The following is a 23,503-nucleotide window of genomic DNA, read 5'->3' as shown; positions in this document are numbered from 1 at the left end:
TGGATTTGAACCCACCAGCTTAGGTGTATGTGGCTGGCACCTTAACTGTTTGAGCCACAGGCGCCAAGCCAAAAGTACATTTCTTTTTTTGGCCAGGGCTGGGTTTGAACTCGCCACCTCCGGCATATGGGACCAGCGCCCTACTCCTTGAGCCACAGGCGCCTCCCCAAAAGTACATTTCTTAATTATGTAATACGTTAAGTCTTTGAGGATGGGGTTATGGAGAAGGAGAACTTTCATAAGCAAAGACATCCTGGTTTGGATAATAAATGGGAATGATGTCACCTTAATTATAAATTCTCCAGCTTTTATAAAAACTCAGCCAAAAAAGAAAGAAAAAAAAAAGAGAAATGATCTGTGTAGGACAATTTAATCAAAGAAAGAGGGCTACAGTTTTGAAACAGGTAAAATCACCCAGGGGCGAATGAACATCAGGGCTGTACCTAGACTCCTTAGTAGTGATGACAGATGAGAGCTGATTGGCTGCTAGCCAGGCCCAGGCTTCTGCTTGTGCTGCCTCTCCTCCAAACTGCAGTTTGATGCACCTGCAATGAAAAGGGTTCCACACTTATAAACTAAATGCTGAAATATGCCACTTTATTCTGCTGCTAAAACTAGAGAGATGAGATGGCAACGTTAGGTCTATCGCTGAATTCTACCACTGGAGTATTGGTTCTTCCTTCTCCTCAAAGCCACACAACTGATGACGCACAAGGACATCAATAAATGTTGAGACTTCCAATTCACAAACTCCCTTCCTCCTCTCCCTCTTTTCTATGACAGGGTCTTGCTCTTTTGTTTGGGAATGAGAGCAGTGGCATGTCATAGCTCACTACAACCTCAAACTCCTGGGCTCATGCAATCCTCTCCAGAATGACTGGGTGTACAGGTACATGTCATGGTTCACTATCTTGTTCAGGCTAGTCCCAAACTCCTGATCTCAAGCAGTCCTCTCACCTCAGCTTCTCACAGTGCTAGGATTATAGATGTGAGCCATTGCACCTAGCCTCTAATTCATACATTTCTTGACTAATAGTTAGGTATAAAGCAATTTCAATAAGAAATCTTTTTAATGATGCTTACAGGTGCCAAATGATGTCTTAAAGGATTTACTTAAAGACAGCATATACCTTGTCAGAAATGTACGCCATTATTTAACTCAGGTTATCTACTCTTCTAATTTCTCAAAAGAAGCTATAAATCAAGATCTTTTCTTCTTGAAAATCACAAGCCACTAAAATTCTTTTAAAAAAATCCTTGATAGCCAGGAGTTGTGGCTGGTGCCTATAGTCCCAGCTACTTGGAAGGCTGAGATAAAAGAATTGCTTAAGGCTTGGAGCCTGTAGCTCAATGAGTAGGGCGCCAGCCACATACACCAAAGGTGGTGGGTTTGAGCCCAGCCCAGGCCTGCTAAACAATAATGACTACTGCAATGAAAAAAAAATGGCCAGGTGTTATGGCGGGCACCTGTGGTCCCAGCTACTCAGAAGGCTGAGGCAAGAGAATCACTTGAGGTTGCTGTGAACAGTGACACCACAGCACTCTAGCGAGGGTGACATAGTAAGACTCTGTCTCAAAAAAAAAATAATAAAAATAAATAAATAAATAAAAATCCTTGCATGGGCTCGGCACCCATAGCACAATGGTTATGGTGCCAGCCACATACACCAAGGGTAGTGGGTTCAAACCTGGCCCAGGCCAGCTAAACAAGAATGATGACTGCAACAAAAAATAGCCAGGTGTTGTGGCAGGTCGCTGTAGTCCCAGCTACTTGGGAGGCTAAGGCAAGAGAATCACTTAAGCCCAAGAGTTGAAGTTTGCTATGAGCTGTGACGCCACGGCACTCTACCCAGGGTGACAAAGTGAGACCCTGTCTCAAAAAAAAAATTCCTTGCATGAATTAAACAAAACACTTCCTTAAACCACAAATGGCTTGTAAGCTACCTGGCTTGTGACTACTGATTCACACTAAGCAACAGGATAATATATTTGCCTTACAAAACTAAGACTATAAAATTATAATTTTATACATACTTGAAAGCAAGTCCCTCGAAGACTGGTGTTAAGGGAAGTTTAAAAGTCTGACACAGTGAGATGGCAGTGTCAAAGAGGCCAGCCTGAACTAAAAGAGTGACCATCTCCTCTGCTGATGAGCTTCCTATGGAAAGGGGAAAAAGGCTATTTAGTGCACTCAACTGTATACAAAATGAGCTCAAAGACTTTGTTTCTGAGTATCTCAGAGTAACCACTCCATGTTTTGCCCGTCTAGCACATTATGTTTGCTGCTGGACCAAAAATGTGCTATTGGTAGTAAGAGACGAAAGGCTGTGACTGCTGCATTCCTACCTGCAACTGCAATTGCTGATGAATCATGCTGAGCCAAAGTGAGGCGAATGCGAGCCAGGGAACACTCCTTCTCTAGATCTTCCAGTTCCAGGATTTCAATTTGCCGATTTGCTATAAAACAAAGGAAAGAATTTTTAAATCCCAAAGTATAAGGCAAGTGTCAACTAGATTAACTCAACTTGCCTATGCCCACTAACCATTAATTAATATTCAATTTAATTTCCACAGGCATTAAGAAAGGAGAAAATGGGACACAATAAAACCTAACTGAAGAAATTAAGCAACATCCTGCTTCACTTAAAAGAACTGAGTCAAATCAAAGTACTCCACTAACAATAACTGCAGTAGAGGAGGTACTCACAAGGTACTTTACAGGCAATTTCATTTAATTCCAATAATGCCAAAACACTGCCACCTCTCCCCGTAAGAAAGGAATATGACCAAAGTACAAGAGGCAGAATTAAAACAAAATGTGCCCAAATCTAGAGCCTTGACTCTTTATGGAAGGATACATGCCTTCCTAGAAATGTCAAAGGAACCTGATAAAAGAAGTTTGGGACTGAGCTGATTTAAATAAAACATACAACAAAACAAACACACTCTGTCTGTTTGTTGTTGTTTTTTTGTAGAGATAAGAGTTTTACTTTGTCACCCTCGGTAGAGTGCCATGGCATCACACAGCTCACAGCAACCTCCAACTCCTGGGCTTAGGCGATTCTCTTGCCTCAGCCTCCCAAATAGCTGCAACCACAGGTGACCGCCACAACACCTGGCTATTTTTTGTTGCAGTTTGGCCGGGGTCAGGTTTGAACCTGCCACCCTCGGTATATGGGGTCAGTGCCCTACTCACTGAGCCACAGGCACTGCCCATCTTTTTTTTTTTTTCTTGAGACACAGCCTCAAGCTATCACCGTGGGTAGAGTGCTATGATGTCATAGATCACAGCAACCTCAGACTCCTGGGCTTAAGCGATTCTCTTGCCTCAGCCTCCCAAGTAGCTGGGACTACAGGCGCCCACCACAACACCCGGCTATTTTTTGGTTGTAGTTATCGTTGTTTGGCAGGCCCAGTGGGATTCGAACCTGCTAGCTCTGACGTATGTGACTGGTGCCTTAGCTGCTTGAGCTATAGGTGCCACCCCACACTCTCTTTTTTAAGCTTTTTCATTTCTCATACATCCATACATTTTCTAAGAGTTACCAATCTTTAGTAGATTAGAATGTTGAAGGAACTTTACAATATTTTACAAACAATCTAACTACTATGTATAAAATGTATGTATGGTATATGACAATAGTATATAGTATTTAACAATATAACTGTACGCAATGTTAAAATATAACTATTATCTTTATTACATATATAGTTTACCCTTGAACACCATAGAGAACAGTTGAAGCTCTAATATCTGATTTCCAAACATCCTTAACTACTATAGAGTAATAGCTGACTGTTGACCAGAAGCCTTACCAACAACATGAACAATTAACCAAATTTTGTATGTAATATGTACCATATACTGAATTCTTACAATAAAGTAAACTAGAGGAAATTATAAGGAAGAGAAAACATATTTACTATTCATCGAGTAAAAATGGATTACCATAAGGGTCTTCATCCTCATTGTCTTCATGCTGAGAAGGTGGAGGAGAGAGAGGAGGGGTAAGGGGCAGAGTGAAGAAGATGGAAGCATAGGCAGGACAAGTGGGCGCACTCGGCATAACTTACAGAAATATGTCATAATTTGTCTAATATTTTTGTTTTTTCATTTATCTAAAAATGTTCCTATATGGTTTCAATCCTTCTTCCACCATCTGCTTTAGTTTCAGTGCTTGTATCATAGGAGGGTCCGTTATAAAATCACTCAACAGCAGTCTTGAATAACTGTAACACTTCTGCCTGACTGCCTGATGTCAGTTTGTTTTCTGGCACTGCTTTATAACTTCTTCCTCATCATCTGGCACTGGTTCAGAAGCACTCACTTCCGTCAAGTCACCTTATAGTAATTTCTCTGGTGTGGTGTCTAGTAGCTCTTGAATTTCTCTATGATCCTTAACTTCAACCGTTAACCTACGACCTTTTATGCCATATCCATAATCTCGCTCATGATTTCCTCGAATGGCTGTCATTAAATCCTGAGAAGTCATGCTCAACATCTGGACACATGAGCTAAACTCACATCAATAGGAGGTGGCTACAAATTATATTATAGTAGTACAGTATGTACTATTCTTAATTTTATGCAGTTATACCTTAGCACATCTTTACCTTTGTTTTACATTTCTCTTGACTTCAAATGTCACCATGTAGGATGTGTGTGTCTGTAAGCTTTTTAAAAACAATGTTAAACTAGTAAGAACAGATACTACACTTCATCTTGGCCAAAAGGCAGAGAAAGTGATGTGTTTGTAAGTTTGTTATTTTTTTTTTTTAAGACAGAGTCTTACTCTGTTGCCCTTGTTAGAGTGCTATGGTGTCATAGCTCACCGCAATCTCAAACTCTTGGGCTTGAACAATCCTCTTGTCTTAGCCTCTGGAGTAGCTGGGACTACAGGCACCTGGCACAACATCTGGCTAGGTTTTCTAATTTTACTTTTATTATTATTTTTGAGACAGAGTCTCACTTTGTCACCCTTGGTAGAGGTCACAGCTCATAGCAACCTCAAACTCTTGGGCTTAAGCGATTCTCTTGCCTCAGCCTCCCAACTAGCTGGACTACAGGTGCCCAACACAATGCCCGGCTATTTTTAGAGACAGGGTCTTGCTCTGGCCTAGGCTGGTCTCAAACCTATGAGCTCAGGCAATCCACCCGTTTCAGCTTCCCAGAGCACTAGGATTATAGGCATAAGCCACCGGGCCTGGGCTAGTTTTTTTATTTTTAGTAGTGACTGGGTCTCACTCTTGCTGAGGTTAGTCTTGAACTCCTAAGATCAAGCAATCCACCTGCCTCGACCTCCCAGAGTGGTTGTTTAAGTTTTGATAATTTTTTTCTCCTTTTTCAAACTAATGAATTAATTAAAAAAAAACAAAACAAAAAACTTTCCTCCATCAGCCAGTCATCCCTGTGGTAATTTTTCTGATAGCTATTGCTTAAAACCCTAAAGGTCAGGCTCAGTGCCTATGGCTCAAGTGGCTAAGGCACCAGCCACATACACCTGAGCTGGCAGGTTCGAATCCAGCCTGGGCCCACCAAACAACGACAGCTGCAACCAAAAAATAGCCAGGTGTTATGGCAGGTGCCTGTAGTCCCAGCTACTTGGGAGGCAGAGGCCGGAGAATTGCTTGAGCCCAGGAGTTGGAGGTTGCTGTGAGCCCACAGCACTCTACCTAGGGTGACAGCTTGAGGCTCTGTCTCAAAAAAAAACAAAACACCCCCTAAAGGTCAGAAGGATCTTAAATCTCTACTTTCAGTTTTGATAAATTTCAACATTAAAAACCTTAAAAGGGGGTGGCACCTGTGGCTCAAAGGGATAGGGCGCTGGCCCTGTATGCCAGAGGTGGCGGGTTCAAACCTAGCCCCAGCCAAAAACTGCAAAAAAAAAAACCCTAAAAGGCCAGGTGCAGTGGCTTATACTTGTAATCCTAGCACTCTGGGAGTCCAAGACGGGTGGATCACTTGACCTCAGGAGTTTGAGGCCTGCCAGAGCAAGAGTAAGACCTCATCTCTACTAAAAATAAAAAACTTTGCGGGTGCTGTGATGGCACCTGTAGTCCCAGCTACTTGGGAGGCTGAGGCAGGAGGATAGCTTGAGCCTAAGAGTTTGAAGTTGCTGTGAGCACCACGGCACTGAAACTGGAAAGACAGAGAGAGACTCTCAAAAGCAAACAAAGAAAAACCTTAAAAAACATTTTCTTTTTTTTTTTTTTTTTTTGGACGGGGCTGGGTTTGAACCCACCACCTCCGGCATATGGGACCGGCGCCCTACTCCTTGAGCCACAGGCGCTGCCCTTAAAAAACATTTTCTAGAGATAGCATCTTGCTATGCTGCCCAGGCTGAAATACAGTGGCTATTCACAGGCTTGATTATCATGCACTATAGCCTTGGACTCATGGGCTTAAGTGATCCTCCTGCCTCAGGCTCTACTACTTTTTATAGTAGACTTGTATTTATTTTATGATAGTAAATGATAAAATAGACTAGTACCTATATATATTTTATGCATTCATGAATATCTAACTTTTCCTTAATTTTTAAATTATTTCTAGGCTATGTGGTTCATCTGTGAATTCTTTCAAATTGTCACAAATCTCTAAAAAATTTTCTAATACATTTATTGAAAAAAATCCATGTGTAAGTGGACTCCTGCAGTTTAAACCTATGTTGTTCAAGGTTCAACTGGAACTACCATAATATAACATATATATAAAACCAGTCTCTCATAATATTTAACTATTATAACATAGCAACATAACTACAGTCTAACAAAGAATCATCATGAGACTCCTAACTTACTTGGGGCAGCTGTGATTTCTCCATCATGATTCCTCTTAGGGGATGATCCAGGGCGATCGTACTAATAACACAAGACAAGTTATTTAACTGAAAATTAGCATTTTAGTTAGATATCATTAACTGAAATTCAGAGCTTTCATGGTTAAATTCTCTCAATAGAAATCCCTTCTATTTCAACCAGCATAACTCTTCTTACAGAGGTGGTATCATTATCAAGGAAATGGACTTGTTTACCAACTTGCTCACTTAAGCATAAAAAGTTACTGAGTCCAAGGAGATGGATCTGATCTTCATATAAACAACTCGACATTCATTGGCTCCAGAGTTATATTCTCCAACCATTACCCTTGGCAGCAGGCTGGCAACTGCAGGAACCATATAATAGAAGTAGCTGGGTATATGTGACCTATCAGTATGTAGGAAAAACTCAATATGTGTGTCCTTCAAAGCAATAACCACAGACTGAATTAACAAACAAGACTGAAATAAACACAGCTATAGATTATTGAGCACTGTCTGTGGGTCAGGCGCTGTTACTGTTCTAAGCAACATACTCAAATGATTTTACTTAATATCCAAACATGATTCTGCCAAGAGAGCACTTGGAGAACAGAAAAAAAAAATCAAGCCTATGAAGAGATATTATTATGTGTACTTTAGGCAAGAGAATAACTGAACAAGCAAAGTTAATTAAGCAATTTGAAGTCAGTCAGGTCTGCTTTACTCCAAAACCACTCTACAATACTTTTTCCTACAATAATTCTGAATGCGAGAACTAAAGGGGTACCAATACATAACAATCAAATTGTTGCACAAAAGGCCGGGCATGGTGGCTCATGCCTGTAATCCTATCACTCTGAGAAGCTGAGGTGGGTGGATTGCCTTGAGCTCAACGGTTCGAGACCAGCGTGAGTAAGAGTGAGACCTCCATCTCTTAAAAAAAAAATTATTGCAAAAAATAGATCAGGTTCATAAATATCCCAATAGAAACTTTAAATGAAACGAAGAATGATGTGGCTGGGCGTGGTGGCTCATGCCTATAATCCCAGCACTCTGGGAGGCTGAGGCAAGTGGATTGCCTGAGCTCACAGGTTCCAGACCAGCCTGAGCAAGTGCGAGACCTCATTTCTAAAAGAAAATAGCTGGGTGTTGTGGTGGAAGCCTGTAGTCCCAGCTACTCAGGAGGCTGAGGCAAGAGGATTGCTTGAACCCAAGAGTCTGAGGGAGTCTGAGGTTGCTATGAGCTATGATGCCATGGCACTCTACCAGGGGCCCAAGGGCAACAAAGTGGGACTCTGTCTCAAAAAAAAAAAAAAAAAAAAAGAAAAGAAAAATTATGTAATGGTTTTGAAAGGATCAAACCAAACAAATTAAATAATTCCAAAATTCCAGAATGGGAGATTTTCATACCACTGCACCAGATGCTGGCTGCACAATCCATGCATATTCAGGACGAATAAGTCGTAAACAATTAATAGCAGCCAGATAACAGTTGCCTTGTTTCTCAAGTCCCCGGAGAGTTCGAACCTCTCTGCCAAGACGCATTCCATACTCAAACATCACTGTGCCAGCTATGAGGCAAAAATAAGTTAGACATTAGAATTTCAAAAAAGTGTTTCTGTAGAAATACACAGACTTTGTTATACTTACTAAATACTAAAATTAAAAACTAAGTTAGCCTGGGTGGCACCTGTGGCTCAGTGAGTAGGGCGCCGGCCCCATATGCCAAGGGTGGTGGGTTCAAACCCAGCCCCGGCCAAACTGCAACAAAAAAAATAGCCGGGCATTGTGGCGGGCGCCTGTAGTCCCAGCTGCTCGGGAGGCTGAGGCAAGAGAATCACATAAGCCCAAGAGCCGGAGGTTGCTGTGAGCCGTGTGACGCCATGGCACTCTACCGAGGGCAATAAAGTTAGACTCTGTCTCTACAAAAAAAAAAAACAAAAAGAAAACTAAGTTAGGCTTAAGATAAACCTTGCCCCCAAAATCATGTTGGGGAGGATATGGAGAAATCGGAACCCTTATGTGCTATTGCTGAGAATGTAAAAAATGGTGCTGCAGCAATGGAAAACACTACAGTGGTTCCTCACAAAATTAAAAATAGAATTACCACATGATCTAGTATTTTCATTTTTGTGTATATACCCAAAAAAATTGAGAGCAGTGTCTCAAAGAGTTAGTTCCACACTCGTGTTCATAGTAGCATTATTCACAATAGCCAAAAGGTAGAAGCAACCCTGTGTCCATTGATGGATAAACAAAATGCCGTATGTAACTACAATGAAATTTTTTTTAGTCTAAAAAGGAAGTTCTGACACATGTAACTACATGGAGGAAACTTGAAGATTTTTTTTTTTGAGACAGAGTCTCAAGCTGTCACCCTGGGTAGAGTACCGTGGCATCACAGCTCACAGCAACCTCCAGCTCCTGGGCTCAAGCAATTCTCCTGCCTCCGCCTCCCAAGTAGCTGGGACTACAGGTGCCCACCACAATGCCCAGCTATTTTTTGGTTGCAGCCATCATTGTTGTTTGATGGGCCCGGGCTGGATTTGAACCCACCAGCTCAGGTGTATGTGGCTGGCATCTTAGCCGCTTGAGCCACAGGAGCTGAGCCAAAAAACTTGAAGATTATATATATATATATATATTTTTTTTTTTTTAAATAGAGACAGAGTCTCATTTTATCGCCCTTGGTAGAGTGCTGTACCATCACAGCTCACAGCAACCTCCAACTCCTGGGCTTAGGCAATTCTTTTGCCTCAGCCTCCCGAGTAGCTGGGACTATAGGCGCCCGCCACAACGCCCAGCTATTTTTTTGCTGCAGTTCAGCCAGGGCTGGGTTTGAACCCGCCATCCTCAATATATGGTGCTGGCGCCCTACCCACTGAGCCACAGGCGCCGCCCTGAAGATCTTATATTAAGTGAAATAAGCCAGTCACAAAGGCAAATACCATATCATCGTAGTCCCCAAATTCATAGAGATGGAAAGTAAAATGGTGGTTCCTGGGTTGGGAGAGCTAGGGGCCGAGAGGAATGAGTATAGAGCTTCAGTTTTAGAGGATAAGAGTTCTGGAGATTGGTTATACAAAAGTGTGAATGTACTTAACTATTAAACATGTAAAAACGGTTAGTAGTATATATTTATAAAGACAGGTGGTATTGCTATGTTGCCCAGGCTGAACTTGAACTCCCAGGCTCACGTGATCCTTCTGCTTCAGCCTCCCCAGAAGCTGGGTGCCAGGCATTGGTCACTGAGCCAAGCTGGTAAATTTTGTTATTTGTATTTTACCACAATTAAAAAAAAAAATGGATCCAAAACACAAAAAAAGGATCCTAGCACTCTGGGAGGCTGAGGTGGGTGGATTGCTTGAGCTCACAGGTTCAAGACCAGCCTGAGCAAGAGCGAGATCCCATCTCTGAAAACAGCTGGGTGTTGAGGCGGGCTCCTGTACTCCCAGCCACTCGGGAGGTTGAAGCATAAAAATTGCTTAAGCCCAAGAGTTTGAGGTTGCTGTGAGCTATGATGCCATGGTAATCTACCAGTGAGACTCTGTCTCAAAAAAACAAAAACAAAAAAAAAAAGAAAATGTTATTTTTGACTTTTAGATACTTTATTTCCCTATCTAAAACTAGTTTAGAAAGCTAGTCTGGGCCACTATCACCTATCCCTACCCAGGAATTTGAGATCAACTGATGTTTCTCAGATTGGGCAAGAGCGAGAGCTAGTCTTTACCAAAATAGAAAAATTAGCGGCTCAGAGCCCGTAGCACAGTGGTTATAACATCAGCCACATACATGGAGGCTGGCAGGTTCGACTCAAGCCTGGGTTTGAAAGGCAACAAAAAATAGCCAGGCATCGTGGCAGGCACCTGTAGGCTCAGCTACTTGAGAGGCTGTGACACCATGGCACTCTACCGAGGGTGAAATAGTGAGACCCTGTCTAAAAAAACAAAACAAAACAAAACATAGACTCTTGGTTCAGCACCCGTAGCTCAGTGGTTAGCATGCCAACCACATACACTGGGGCTGTTGTCAGGTTCAAAACCAGCCCGGGCCTGCTAAACACTGACAATTACAACAACAACAAAAAAAATAGCCATGGAGGATGCCTGAAGTTGTCATTGTTGTTTGGCAGGCCCGGGCTGGGTTCGAACCCGCCAGCTCTGGTGTATGTGCCTGGTGCTCTAGCCACTGAGCTATAGGCACCAAGCCTTAGACTCTTATTTTTTATACTTTTTTTTTTTTTTTGTAGAGACCGAGTCTCACTTTATGGCCCTTGGTAGAGTGCTGTGGCCTCACACAGCTCACAGCAACCTCCAACTCCCGGGCTCAAGCGATTCTCCTGCCTCAGCCTCCCGAGTAGCTGGGACTACAGGCGCCAGCCACAACGCCCGGCCAATTTTTGGTTGCAGTTTGGCCAGGGCCGGGCCTGAACCCGTCACCCTTGGTATATGGGGCCGGCGCCCTACCGACTGAGCCACAGGCGCCGCCCTTATTTTTTATACTTTAATTGCATAGGTTGAACAAGGCACTGAAAAATACATTGTTTCTGAGGCAGAATGGGACTATAGAAACTAAGTAACATTTAAAAAAACTCTTCCTGTTTTTTAGGCTGGGCCTGGTGGCTCACGCCTGTAATCATAGCACTCTGGGAGGCTGAAGCAGGTGGACTGCTTAAGATCAATAGCAAGACCCTGTGTCTACAAAAAAATGGAAAAACTAGGTGGGTGTGGTGGCAGGTGGCTGTAGTCCCAGCTACTCAGGGGACTGAGGCAAAAAGTTCGCTTCAGCCCAAGAGTTTGAGGTTGCTGTGAGCTGTGACACCATAGCACTCTACCCAGGGTGACAGAGTGAGACTCTGTCTTTAAAAAAAAAAAAAGGGCCTCCTTCTTCTGCCGCTCCTGGTGGTGCCTGTGTGCTCGTTCAGTGCGGACCTGGTACCTCTTTTGTGAAGCGGCAGCTGAGGAGACTCGGGTGCTCGCCAAGGCAGATGAAAAGCCTAAGGAAGGAGTCAAGACTGAGAACGACGATCACATAAATTTAAAGGTGGCGGGACAGGATGGTTCTGTGGTGCAGTTTAAGATTAAGAGGCATACACCACTTAGTAAACTAATGAAAGCCTATTGTGAACAACAGGGTTTGTCAATGAGGCAGATCAGATTCCGATTTGATGGGCAGCCCATCAATGAAACAGACATGCCTGCACAGTTGGAAATGGAGGATGAAGATACAATTGATGTGTTCCAACAGCAGACAGGAGGTGTCTACTAAAGAGGGAACCTGCTACTTTACTCCAGAACTCTGTTATTATAGACCAAGATGACATTCTCGATTAGAAAACTGCAATTTGGTTCCACCACATCCTGACTACTACAGTATAGTTTTCTCTATTCTTTTCATTTTCCCCTTCCCTATTCCTTTCTTGTACATAAAGTAACTGGTGTATGTGCACAAGCATATTGCATTTTTTTTTTAAACTAAATGGCCAACGATATGTTTTGATTGACATCAGGTGGAGATGGGTTGGGGAAAAATATTGGTTCTGTGAAAATACCCCCTTTTCTCCATTAGTGGCATGCTCATCTGCTCTTATCTTTACATTCCAGTAAGTTATTTTGCTCTCACTGTTTTAACAAAACAACATGAAAAACCTTGCATACCTTGTTCAATTGGAGAATTTTAATGTTTTCATTTATCATTGTAAAACCAAGGACAATTTTATAAGTTTTTTGTACGTAGCTGTTACATGTAGGGCAATCTGTCTTTAAGTGGGGATAAATTACTCTAAAAAAAAAAATAAATCCTGGATAGTTTTCCCTTTAAGTCAAGCGTCTTGTTGTTTAAATAAACTTGTTTAAAAAAAAAAAAAAAAAGACAGAAAAAGATAACAGCATTTCTTTTGAATTTAATTCACTAAATTAATTAGTTATATTCCCTAATTTGTAAGTGTACTAAGGTGATATAAAAGAATGTCCTTGGGAGATACATCTATTTATTATGCCTTAATAATCAAGATGTCTAGGGTGGTGCCTGTGGCTCATTCGGTGGGGCACCGGCCCCATATACCGAGGGTGGCGGGTTCAAACCCGGCCCCGGCCAGTTGCAACCAAAAAATAGCCGGGCGTTGTGGCGGGCGCCTGTAGTCCCAGCTGCTCGGGAGGCTGAGGCAAGAGAATCGCTTAAGCCCAGGAGTTGGAGGTTGCTGTGAGCTGTGTGAGGCCACGGCACTCTACCGAGGGCCATAAAGTGAGACTCTGTCTCTACAAAAAAAAAAAAAAAAAAAAATCAAGACGTCTGTAACTTACTCTTCCAAAGATCAGAAAAAATTAACACAGGAGCAAATAAGTAGAGAGAGCAAGAGGGAGGAAGGGGAGGAAAGCAGGAAAAGAGGGAAGAGGAGATAGATAAGCAACTTATGTGACAAAATGTTAACAATTGGTGAATTTGGGCAAAGGGTATATATGTAGGGTGTTCATTGCATTAATGTTTAAGCTTTTCTGTAGACTTGAAAATGTTAAATTAAGGGCAGCGCCTGTGGCTCAGTGAGTAGGGCACTGGCCCCATATACCGAGGGTGGCGGGTTCAAACCTGGCCCCGGCCGAACTGCAACAAAAAAATAGCCAGGCATTGTGGTGGGCACCTGTGGTCCCAGCTACTTGGGAGGCGGAGGCAAGAAAATCACCTAAGCCTAAAAGCTGGAGGTTGCTGTGAGCTGTGACACCACAGCACCCTACTGAGGGTGACAAAATGAGACTCTGTCTCTCTAAAAGAAAGAGAAAACAAAATGTTAAATTAAAAAGGTGAAAGAAAAAAAACAGCAGGGCTGCAGCTGTAGCTCAAAGGGGAGGGTGCCGGCCACATACACCAAGGCTGGTGGGGTTGAACCTGGCCTGGGCCAGTTAATACAATGACATGTGGCACCCCTAGGTCAGTGAGTAGGGCGCCGGCCACATGCACCAGGATTGGTGTGTTCAAACCAGCCCTGGCCTGCTAAAAACAAAAAAAATAGCTGGGTGATATGGCAGGCATCTATAGTCCCGGCTACTTGGGAGGCTGAGGCAAGAGAATCACTTGAGCCCAAGAGTTTGAGGTTGCTGTGAGCTGTGATGGAACAGCACTCTACCTAGGGCAACAGCTTGAGACTCTGTCTCAAACAAACAAACAAAAAAACCAATTCAGTAGTGTATCATTTGATAACGTCTAAGGAATACCATCTGTTTTATCCAGATGACTTTAGCACACTTAAGCAGTCAGAATTTCACTCTAAAAACTGAAATAAGAAAAGGGAGAAGGCCATTGGTGATATGGCAAAGGAACTCAAAACCAGTCACAAGAATTAAAGGCAAGGTGTCTCTAGTGAAGAAAAAGCTAAAGTTTCCTTTATAATTGGACAAAAGATGCATACAGCATGCAATCTTAATGGAAACACCCTGTGAGTGTTCTAGAATGGGAGTAAGAACACTTTTTTTTGAGACAAATTCTTACTGTCGTCCTGGATAGAGCACCTTGGTGTCATAACTCATAGCAACCTCAATTTCTTGGGCTCATGGGATCCTCTTGCCTCAGCCTCCTGAGTAACTGGGACTACAGGCACCGCCCACCATACCCAGTTAATTTTTCTATTTTTACTAGAGATGGAATCTTGCTCTGACTCAGGCTAGTGTGGAATGCCTGAGCTTAAGCAATCTACCCACCTTGGCCTCCCAGAGTACTAGGATTACAGGCGTGAGCTATGGCACCTGGCCTTTATTTTTGTTTTTGTAAGGACACATCTTTTTTTTTTTTTTTTTTTGTAGAGACAGAGTCTCACTTTATGGCCCTCGGTAGAGTGCTGTGGCATCACACGGCTCACAGCAACCTCCAACTCCTGGGCCTAAGCGATTCTCTTGCCTCAGCCTCCCGAGCAGCTGGGACCACAGGCGCCCACCACAACGCCCGGCTATTTTTTGGTTGCAGTTTGGCCGGGGCCAGGTTTGAACCCGCCACCCTCGGTATATGGGGCCGGCGCCTTACCGACTGAGCCACAGGCGCCGCCCTGTAAGGACACATCTTTAAGGGTAATAAGTAATCTTCAAAAGAGTGAAGCTAATCTCGTATTTGTAATATATGTTTACATATAAAAACTATGTAAATCTAATACACAGTATTTTTGTAAGATGTGATTAAACAGCCAGGCATGGTGGCTCAGGCCTGTAATCCTAACACTCTGGGAAGGCCAGCCTGAGCAAGAGTGAGACCCCTGTCCCTAAAAAACAGCTGGGTGTTGTGGTGGGTACCTATAGTCCCAGCTACTTGGGAGGCTGAGGCAAGAGAACTGCTTGAGTTCAAGAGTTTGAGGTTTCTGTGAGCTGTGATGCCACGGGGTGACTGAGACTACTGTCTCAACTAAAAAAAAAAAAAAAAAAAAATGTAATTAAACTAACAAGGCTGTCTTCAGCAGATGCTGTCTGATTCATTTGCTTACCTTTGCGGTAATTATGGCGATAGATGTGAAAGGCATAGAGAAGTTCATAGTAATTGTGAGTCATTAGGTCCACAGCTCGAGCACGTGATTCAATTATTCCCACAACCTAATGAAGGGGAAGCAATCAGATATCGAAGTTGGCAGTAATCATAGCAATCACACAGTTGTTTCTAGCCATCAGTGGATAACCAATGGTTACCTCATTATGCAGATTCACATAGGGAAACTCTACAAGATCCTGTAGCTGTGAGCGTTCACAAAGAATTACCACCAGCTGCCGTAAACAATCTAATTGCCTAGAAGGAAAGAAAGGGATATGAGGGCAAACTGTGTTAGTGAGTTAAAGGGGACAGGTAAATTGCCTTCTCTAAAAAAAGACTATGAGATTACCTGCTGGAATCAGGAATTTGTGTTAAGGCTTCATATGCTTGGCTATTGTGACCCAAATCCAAATGATGCTTGAAAATGCATGTCCTTAAAGTAGCCTAAATATCAAATTTGTATCAAATATGAGAAAAGAGCAAAGAAATCAAAATACCACATCTACAGCAAACCTTAAGGAAAATGACTAAATTATAGTTAGCTTTTACCTGACTTTTCCAGTCATCACCTGCTTCAGTTATTGCTGATGTAGCCAACTGGATAACCAGTTCAGGCAAACCGACAACATCCAGTAGACGTAAAACCTAGGAAGAAACAAGAAATTTCCATTAAAATGAACATGATAGTGTCCTCCAAATTGAATTATGGGTTTTAATTAGTTAGAAAGATAAAAGTAAGAAAAAGTTTAAATCAAAGGTGCTCCCAACTAGATAAACAAGATTATTTGATTAAAACTTAAGGTTTTTCTTTTTTTGGCTCAGCAACTGTAAGATAGTGGTTATGGTGACAGCTGCATACACTGAGGCTGGCAGGTTTGAACCTGGCCCGGGGCCAGCTAAACAACCATGACAACTGCAACAAAAAAAAAATAGCTGGGTGTTGTGGCAGAGGCCTGTAGTCTCCGCTACTTGGGAGGCTGAGGCAAGAGAATTGCTTAAGCTCAGGAGTTTGAGGTTGCTGTGAGCTGTGACATCAGGGCAATCTACCGAGGGTGACACAGTGAGACTCAGTCTCAAAAAAAAAAAAGTTTTTCTTTTAGATTCTTTAATTTTATACAGACTTGATGTAAAATCTTTTTACTTATTACCACTGGAATAACAACTTTCTATAAATAAAATTTGATTTAGATAAACCGTTTCTCTCTAGAAAGAAAAAAAAGAGAGAGAGAGAAAGAGAATACTAATTTTTTGAGACAGAGTTTCATTATGTCACCCTTGGTAGAGTGCTGTGGCATCACAAGCTCACAGCATCCTCAAACTCTTGGGCTTAAGAGATTCTCTTGCCTCAGCCTCCCAAGTAGATGGGACTACAGGTGCCCACCACAACACCTGGCTATTTTTTTTTTTTTTTTGAGACAGGGCCTCAAGCTGTCGCCTTGGGTAGAGTGCTATTGCATTATAGCTCACAGCAGCCTCCAACTCCTAGGCTCAAGTGATTCTCCTGCCTGCCTCCACCTCCCAAGTGGCTGTGACTACAGCCATCTGCCACAACACCCGGCTATTTTTTGGTTGCAGCTGTCGTTTGGGCTGGATTCGAACACGCCAGCTGAGATGTATGTGGCTGGCGCCTTAGCCGCTTGAGCCACAGGCGCCAACCCACACCTGGCTATTTTTTTGAGATGAGGTCTTGCTCTGGCTCAAGCTGGTCGCCAACACGTGAGCTCAGGCAATATACCTGCCTCAGCCTTCTATAGTGCTAGGATTACAGGCACGAGCCACCTCATACAGCCAGCTACAGAAACTATTGATGAATAATGGATTAAACACGGGATTTCTGGTTGTCCTTACCTTTCGACAGTGGTACAAAGTAATAAAATAACCCCAGAGACATGAATGTGTTTATGTTCTTATATATACATGCATTCAATAAGAAGTTGGTGGGATTAAAAATGCTCTCTGATCATCAAGGGCCTCTTTATAGGTATTAACTACAGTCACCCACCCAGCAATCACAGGAATATTTTACACAAGGACTGTGTGGTGCAGAGAAACTTGCCCAAGGTCACATAATTACCTGGGATTCAAATCTTAGCAATGTAACTCTAGAACCTACAACCGTATGGTTCCAAGATAATTAACACAGTGAACATTTCCTACTTATCCCCTTGATCTGCTTTAGTTTTTATTCAGAGCACTTATCACTACTTGTCATTATGTATTTACTTGTCTAATCTCTTTCCTACTTGAATGTATGTAGCATGAGGGCAGGGAATTGTTCTTTTGTATTTAGAGCTTTATCCTTAGTGCATAGTACATAGTAGGCTCTCAGTAAATATTGATTAAATGAAGGAATAAATACAATTTCACTACTGTTTAGGTCACAGATGAATGTAAAGAATAGCAAAGGAATTAATATCATGGCCTTATACAAATGCTAAAGAGAATATTCTAAATGTTTGGTATAACTCATTTCTAAAACACCACAGAACTGTGGTCTTCAAACGCCTGTATTCCTAGCATACTGGGAGGCCAAGGTGGGTGGACTGCCTCTTGGGAGACTGAGGAAAGAAAATCTCTTGAGCCCAAGAATTTTTATTTTTTTTTTAAATTTCAGTTAATGTGAGGGTACAAACAGCCAGATTACAATATTTGAATTTGTTAGAGTCCCTCTTGTAGTTGTGTCCTCTACCTAATAGGTGTGTCATATGCCCTTTCATTGTGCCCATTAAGTAGGAACATCCCAAAGCCCCCCTTCTGCTCTCCCTTGTGTGCCTCCCCCCAACATGAACTGAAAAGAGTTTTTCTCCTCTGTGGGTGTGAATTAGACCGTCTACTGGCTGCATATGAGTATTGAGTACATTGGATATTTGCTTTTCCATTATTGTGACACTTTACTGAGAAGAATGTGTTTTGACTCCATCTAGATTAACACAAAAGATATAAAATGACTACCTTTTTTTAAAGCTGAATAGTATTCCCCAGTATACATATGCCACAGTTTGCTAATCCATTCCTGAGTCGATGATGGGCATTTAGGGTGTTTCCACATATTGGCAATTATAAATTGAACTGCGACAAACAATCTAGTGCAAATGTCTTTCTGAGAAGATGATTTTTTTTATTTTATGTAGATGCCTAGTAGCGCCCAAGAGTCTGAGGTTGCTGTGAGCTGACACACTATAGTATTCTACCCAGGGCAATAGAATAAGACTGGCTCCAAAAAAAAAATCAAAAAATCAAATTTGACTTAAAATATGTTTTTTTTTTCTTTTCTTGAGACAAGTCTCACTCGGGCACACTGAGTAGAGTGCTGTGGCAACCTCAAGATAATTAACACAGTGAACATTTCCTACTGTGCTGTGGCAACCTCAAGCTCTTGGGCTCAAGCAATCGTCTTGCCTCAGTTTTTTTATTTTTAGTAGAGACAGGGTCTTGCTCTTGCTCAGACTGGTCTCGAATTACCAAGCTCAAGCAATCCACCTGCCTCGGCCTCCCAGAGTGCTAGGATTACAGGCATGAGCCACTGCATCTGGCCCACAATATGTTTCTTCAGTTTCTCTAGGCACAGTCAACGCCATTTGGAAATTCTTATGCATTTTTACATGGTGTGGTATAAGAAGGGCCAAAGCATGACATAATGTACCTTGTCATAATACTGTAGCCTGGGGGTGGACACGATCTCCCCATCCTCTGAGCGGATTAAGCGATCTAAGAATTCCTCTTTGCCGACTTCAGAAGCTGCCTGACTGAAACATTCCAGAGCCTAGAGGAAAAGAATACAAAGTGACTTAATAGTAGATTATTCCAAATCTAGGTGCTACAAATAGGAGTTCACATGCCAAGGAAAGCAAAAAAAAAAAAAAAAAAAGAAAAAGAAAATTATTTAAGATAGTCTATTCATAATTTCTGCCACATCTAAACTCTGATGCATTAATATTTTCAAAAAACTTATCTCACTATTTATTTAATTGCTATTAATTAAAAAGTCAACCATAGTAAGATGATGATGGACAGACAGACATGTAATAAGCCAACTGTAGCAACATGGTTTTTGTTTTTCTTGAGACAGAGTCTGGCTCAGGCTGGAACATGTTAATAAGTACAGAATTTGGGAGCTGAGTGCGTGGCTCATGCTTGTAATTCCAGCACTTGGAAGGCCGAGGTGGGTGGACTGCCTGAGCTCACAGGTTTGAGACCAGCCTGAGCCAGCGCAAGATCTTGTCTATAAAAACAGCCAGGCCTTGTGGTAGGCACTTGTAGTCCCAGCTACTTGGGAGGCTGAGGAAAGAGAATCGCTTAAACCCAAGATTTGAGGTTGCTGTGAGCTGTGACACCACAGGACTCTACCGAGGGTAACAAAGTGAGACTCTGTCTCAAAACAAACAAAAAAAAAACACAACTGTAGAATTTGAGTGGTGGGTCTATACATGTTTCACTGTACAAGTCTTTAAACTTCTGTGTATATTTGAAAAATTTAAAAGTAAACAACCATAATGAGAAAAAGCAGCATAAAACAAAAACCAGAGGCCAGGGGAGGTTGCTCACACCTATAATTCTAGTACTCTAGGAGGCCGAGGTGGGTGGATTGCCTGAGCTCACAAGTTTGAGACCAGCCTAAACAAAAAGCAAGACCCCATCTTTACCAAAAAACAGAAAAACTGAGGCAAGAGGATTGCTTAAGCCCAAGAGTTGGAGGTTGCTGTGAGCTATTACACCATGGCACTCTACCCAAGGTGACAGCTTAAGACTCTGTCTCAAAAAAAAACCAAAAACCAGGCGGTGCCTGTGGTTCCCTGAGTAGAGCACTGGACCCATATACCAACGGTGGTGGGTTCAAACATGGCCCGGACCAAACTACAACAGAAAAAACAGCCGGGCGTTGTGGCAGGCGCCTATAGTCCCAGCTACTCGGGAGGCTGAGGCAAAAGAATCACCTAAACCCAAGAGCTAGAGGTTGCTGTGATCTGCGATGCCACAGCACTCTACTGAGGGTGACAAAATGAGACTATCTCTAAAAAAAAAAAAAACAGACAATATGATTATAAAATTATACAATATAATAAATAAACTTGACTAACAAAAAAATGCATTGGGCGGCACCTGTGGCTCAAGGAGTAGGGCGCCGGCCCCATATACTGGAGGTGGCAGGTTCAAACCTGGACCCAGCCAAAAACTGAAAAAAAAAAAAAAAATGCATCCATAAAAACTGCATAGGGGCAGGAGAGTTTTAATATTTTCTTATTTCCAGGGGCAGGAGGGTTTTAACATTTTCCTATTTCCTATGTATTAAATAAAACCACAAAGTACAAGTAGCTGAAGAGTCCTTGCATGTATATCAAGCTGTTTGTTGGCATTAGTAGTTTTCTTTATCAAGAGGAGTCTAACCTCCTAGTCTCTATAATCTAGTTAGATGGAAACTAAGAGTTCTCCTTGCACTAAAGCATATCACTCAAATGCAATTTACCTTCCGTCCTTCTCCTGTAACTAGGTAACATCGTCCCAGCATGAATCGACAGGAACCAACATTGACTTGACACCAAGGATGTAACAGTTGAATGTAATCCTTGAAGACATAAAAGGTGCTTACTGATTAGAAAAATAAACTTTACTCAAAGAGATACTTATTTCCAAGTTGTTCTTCATACAGGGAGAGAAGTTTTATTTCCTGAAATCATCTGGAGATTAAAACCTAATCCTGTTAATATATATATATATTTTTTTGAGACAGAGCCTCACTTTGTTGCCCTTGGTAGAGTACCATGATGTTATAGCTCACAGAAACCTCAAACTCTTAGGCTTAAGTGATTGTCTTGTCTCAGCCTCCCAAGTAGCTGGGACTACAGGCGCCTACCACAACACTGTTATTTTGTAGAGACAAAGTCTTGCTCTTGCTCAGTGTGATCTCGACCTGTAAGCTCAGGTGATCCACCTGCCTCAGCCTCCCAGAGTGCTAAGATTACAGGTGTGGGCCTCTGTGCCTGGCCGTTTTATATATATATATATATATATATACATATATATGTATATATGTATGTATGTATTTTTGTTTTTTGAGACAGAGTCTCACTATGTTGCCCTCGGTAGACTGCCATGGCATCACAGCTCACAGCAACCTCAAACTTTTGGGCTTAAGCAATTCTCTTGCCTCAGCCTCCCAAGTAATGGGACTACAGGTGCCTACCACAACGCCTGGTTATTTTTTGGCTGTAGTTGTCATTGTTGTTTGGCGGGCCCAGGTTGGGTTCAAACCCCCAGTTCCAATATATGTGGCTGATGCCCTAGCTGCTGAGCTACAGGCACCAAGCCAACCAACCAATATATTCTTATATATTCACTTCTCCAAATGATCTGATTTTTAAGTCTGGAATGGGGCCCAAGAAATTTGATTCGTGTTGTCTGTGTACTATACTTTAAAAAATATACAGATTTGATTTTTTACTCAGGAAATTTACAGCGTTAACAGGGAAGACAGATACATAAACAAAGATGATTATGGTTAAGGATTATTTAGGTTAGATATCTTATGAAAGCAAATGGGAGTTCTGTAACACATACACACACTCACACACACACTTTACATGTCAATAAATTTTCACTTTTTGGTATTTATTAGTTCAATGACTAGATTCCAATAAAGGATTTATATGAAGACAATAATGGTATGTTTATATTACTATAAAAAAAATCTAGCAGAGAGAATTTTTAAAAAAAAGATACTCTAGAAAAAATTACGTTAGGGATGATCCTATCAAGAGAGGCAGATCTGAAGCTGAGATGGTCTTCTATAAGAAAAAAATAGATCAGGTGAGGTGGGTGACGCCTATAATCCCACCACTCTGGAGGGGCGAGGAGAGTAGATTGCCTGATCTCACAGGTTCAAGACCAGCCTGAGCAAGTGTGAGACCCCGTCTCTAAAAAACAGCCAGGCATTGTGGTGGCCACCTATAGTCCCAGCTACTCAGGAGGCTGAGGCAAGAGAATCACTTGAGCCCAAGAGGTTAAGGTTACTATGATGCCATAGCACTCTACCAAGGGCATCATAGTGAGACTCTGTCTCAAAAAATAAAAATAAATAAATAAATAAAAAGCATTTTAGGATGGCACCCGCAGCTCAGTGGTTAGGGCACTGTCTACATACACTGGGGCTGGCGTGTTTGAACCCAGCCCAGGCCAGCTAAACAACAATGACAACTGCCAACAACAAAAAAGTAGCCAGGCTTTGTGGTGGGTACCTGTAGTCCCAGCTACTTGGGAGGCTGAGGCAAGAAAATTGCTTAAACCCAAGAGTTTGAAGTTGCTGTGAGCTGTGACGGCACAGCTATGACGCACTCTACCAAGGGTGACATAGTGAAGACACTGTCTCAAAAAAATAAAAATTAAAAATTAAAAAAAAGAGAGAGAGGGCGGCGCCTGTGGCTCAAGGAGTAGGGCGCCGGTCCCATATGCCAGAGGTGGTGGGTTCAAACCCAGCCTTGGCCAAAAAAAAAAAAACAAAAAAAAAGAGAGAGAAGTAGAGAAAAATCTCTCCTCTTTCAATTTTATTACTTTAAAAAAAAAAAAAAAAAGCCCAGAGCAACTGATATTCCAGGCAGCCAAGTACTAACCAGGCCCAAAGCTGCTTAGTTTCTAAGATCAGGCAAGATCAGGTACATTTAGGGTATTATGCCCATAAATAAGAAAATCTCCGGGCGGCGCCTGTGGCTCAGTCGGTAAGGCACCGGCCCCATATACCGAGGGTGGCGGGTTCAAACCCGGCCCCGTCCAAAACTGCAACCAAAAAATAGCCGGGCATTGTGGCGGGCGCCTGTAGTCCCAGCTACTCGGGAGGCTGAGGCAAGAGAATCGCTTAAGCCCAGGAGTTGGAGGTTGCTTTGAGCTGTGTGAGGCCACGGCCCTCTACCGAGGGCCATAAAGTGAGACTCTGTCTCTACAAAAAAACAAACAAACAAAAAAAAACTCCTTGGGGCATGTCTTGGCATAATCAAGTTTAATTACTATAGTTCTTATTATCAAATCAAAATTCCAGCAATCTCATTCTTTATAAAAATAATTAAAGCTGAAATGTTCAAAGGAACTCACCTGCAATTGTACATACTGACAATTTCCCATCAAACATTCTAGAAAGAGACAACCAGGATTGCTAGGCCATCTAGTTACTGGTTAAGGAGACTGCCTACTTTTCTAGGCAAAACTTAAATATA

At 42.2% G+C, this 23,503-nt stretch overlaps 2 protein-coding genes and 1 pseudogene across 2 annotated transcripts in view; 1 reads left to right on the top strand and 2 right to left on the bottom strand.

Annotated features, from left to right (window-relative positions):
* NUP160 (nucleoporin 160) overlaps positions 1-23,503 on the bottom strand; it is a 63,857-nt gene that overhangs the window by 6,821 nt on the left and 33,533 nt on the right. Inside the window, exons 21-32 of the mRNA XM_053561755.1 lie at positions 23,382-23,451; positions 20,767-20,865; positions 18,946-19,065; positions 15,852-15,947; positions 15,652-15,746; positions 15,461-15,557; positions 15,262-15,367; positions 8,211-8,371; positions 6,801-6,861; positions 2,347-2,457; positions 2,035-2,158; positions 444-545 (exon numbers count right to left, since the gene is read on the bottom strand). Of these exons, the coding sequence (XP_053417730.1) occupies positions 444-545; positions 2,035-2,158; positions 2,347-2,457; positions 6,801-6,861; positions 8,211-8,371; positions 15,262-15,367; positions 15,461-15,557; positions 15,652-15,746; positions 15,852-15,947; positions 18,946-19,065; positions 20,767-20,865; positions 23,382-23,451 (1,242 nt within the window). The remainder of the gene's footprint in view (positions 1-443; positions 546-2,034; positions 2,159-2,346; positions 2,458-6,800; positions 6,862-8,210; positions 8,372-15,261; positions 15,368-15,460; positions 15,558-15,651; positions 15,747-15,851; positions 15,948-18,945; positions 19,066-20,766; positions 20,866-23,381; positions 23,452-23,503) is intronic.
* On the bottom strand, positions 4,653-4,748 carry LOC128566276 (uncharacterized; annotated as a pseudogene).
* Positions 9,791-12,068, top strand: LOC128565226 (small ubiquitin-related modifier 2-like). Its single transcript, XM_053561589.1, has 2 exons — positions 9,791-9,876; positions 11,678-12,068. Exons 1-2 carry the CDS (start codon positions 9,791-9,793, stop codon positions 12,066-12,068), a joined length of 477 nt encoding a protein of 158 aa, XP_053417564.1.

This window comes from Nycticebus coucang, chromosome 14, assembly GCF_027406575.1.
Source record: "Nycticebus coucang isolate mNycCou1 chromosome 14, mNycCou1.pri, whole genome shotgun sequence".
NCBI lineage: Eukaryota > Metazoa > Chordata > Mammalia > Primates > Lorisidae > Nycticebus > Nycticebus coucang.
This window is presented reverse-complemented; position numbering and strand designations above follow the sequence as displayed.

Excerpts from the sequence above, each read along its gene's own strand:
- LOC128565226 (XM_053561589.1), top strand. The coding sequence starts at position 9,791 with ATGGTGGTTCCTGGGTTGGGAGAGCTAGGGGCCGAGAGGAATGAGTAT. Across the intron at positions 9,877-11,677 it reads GATAAGAGTTCTGGAGATTG|GGCCTCCTTCTTCTGCCGCT; the intron begins GTTATACAAAAG and ends AAAAAAAAAAAG.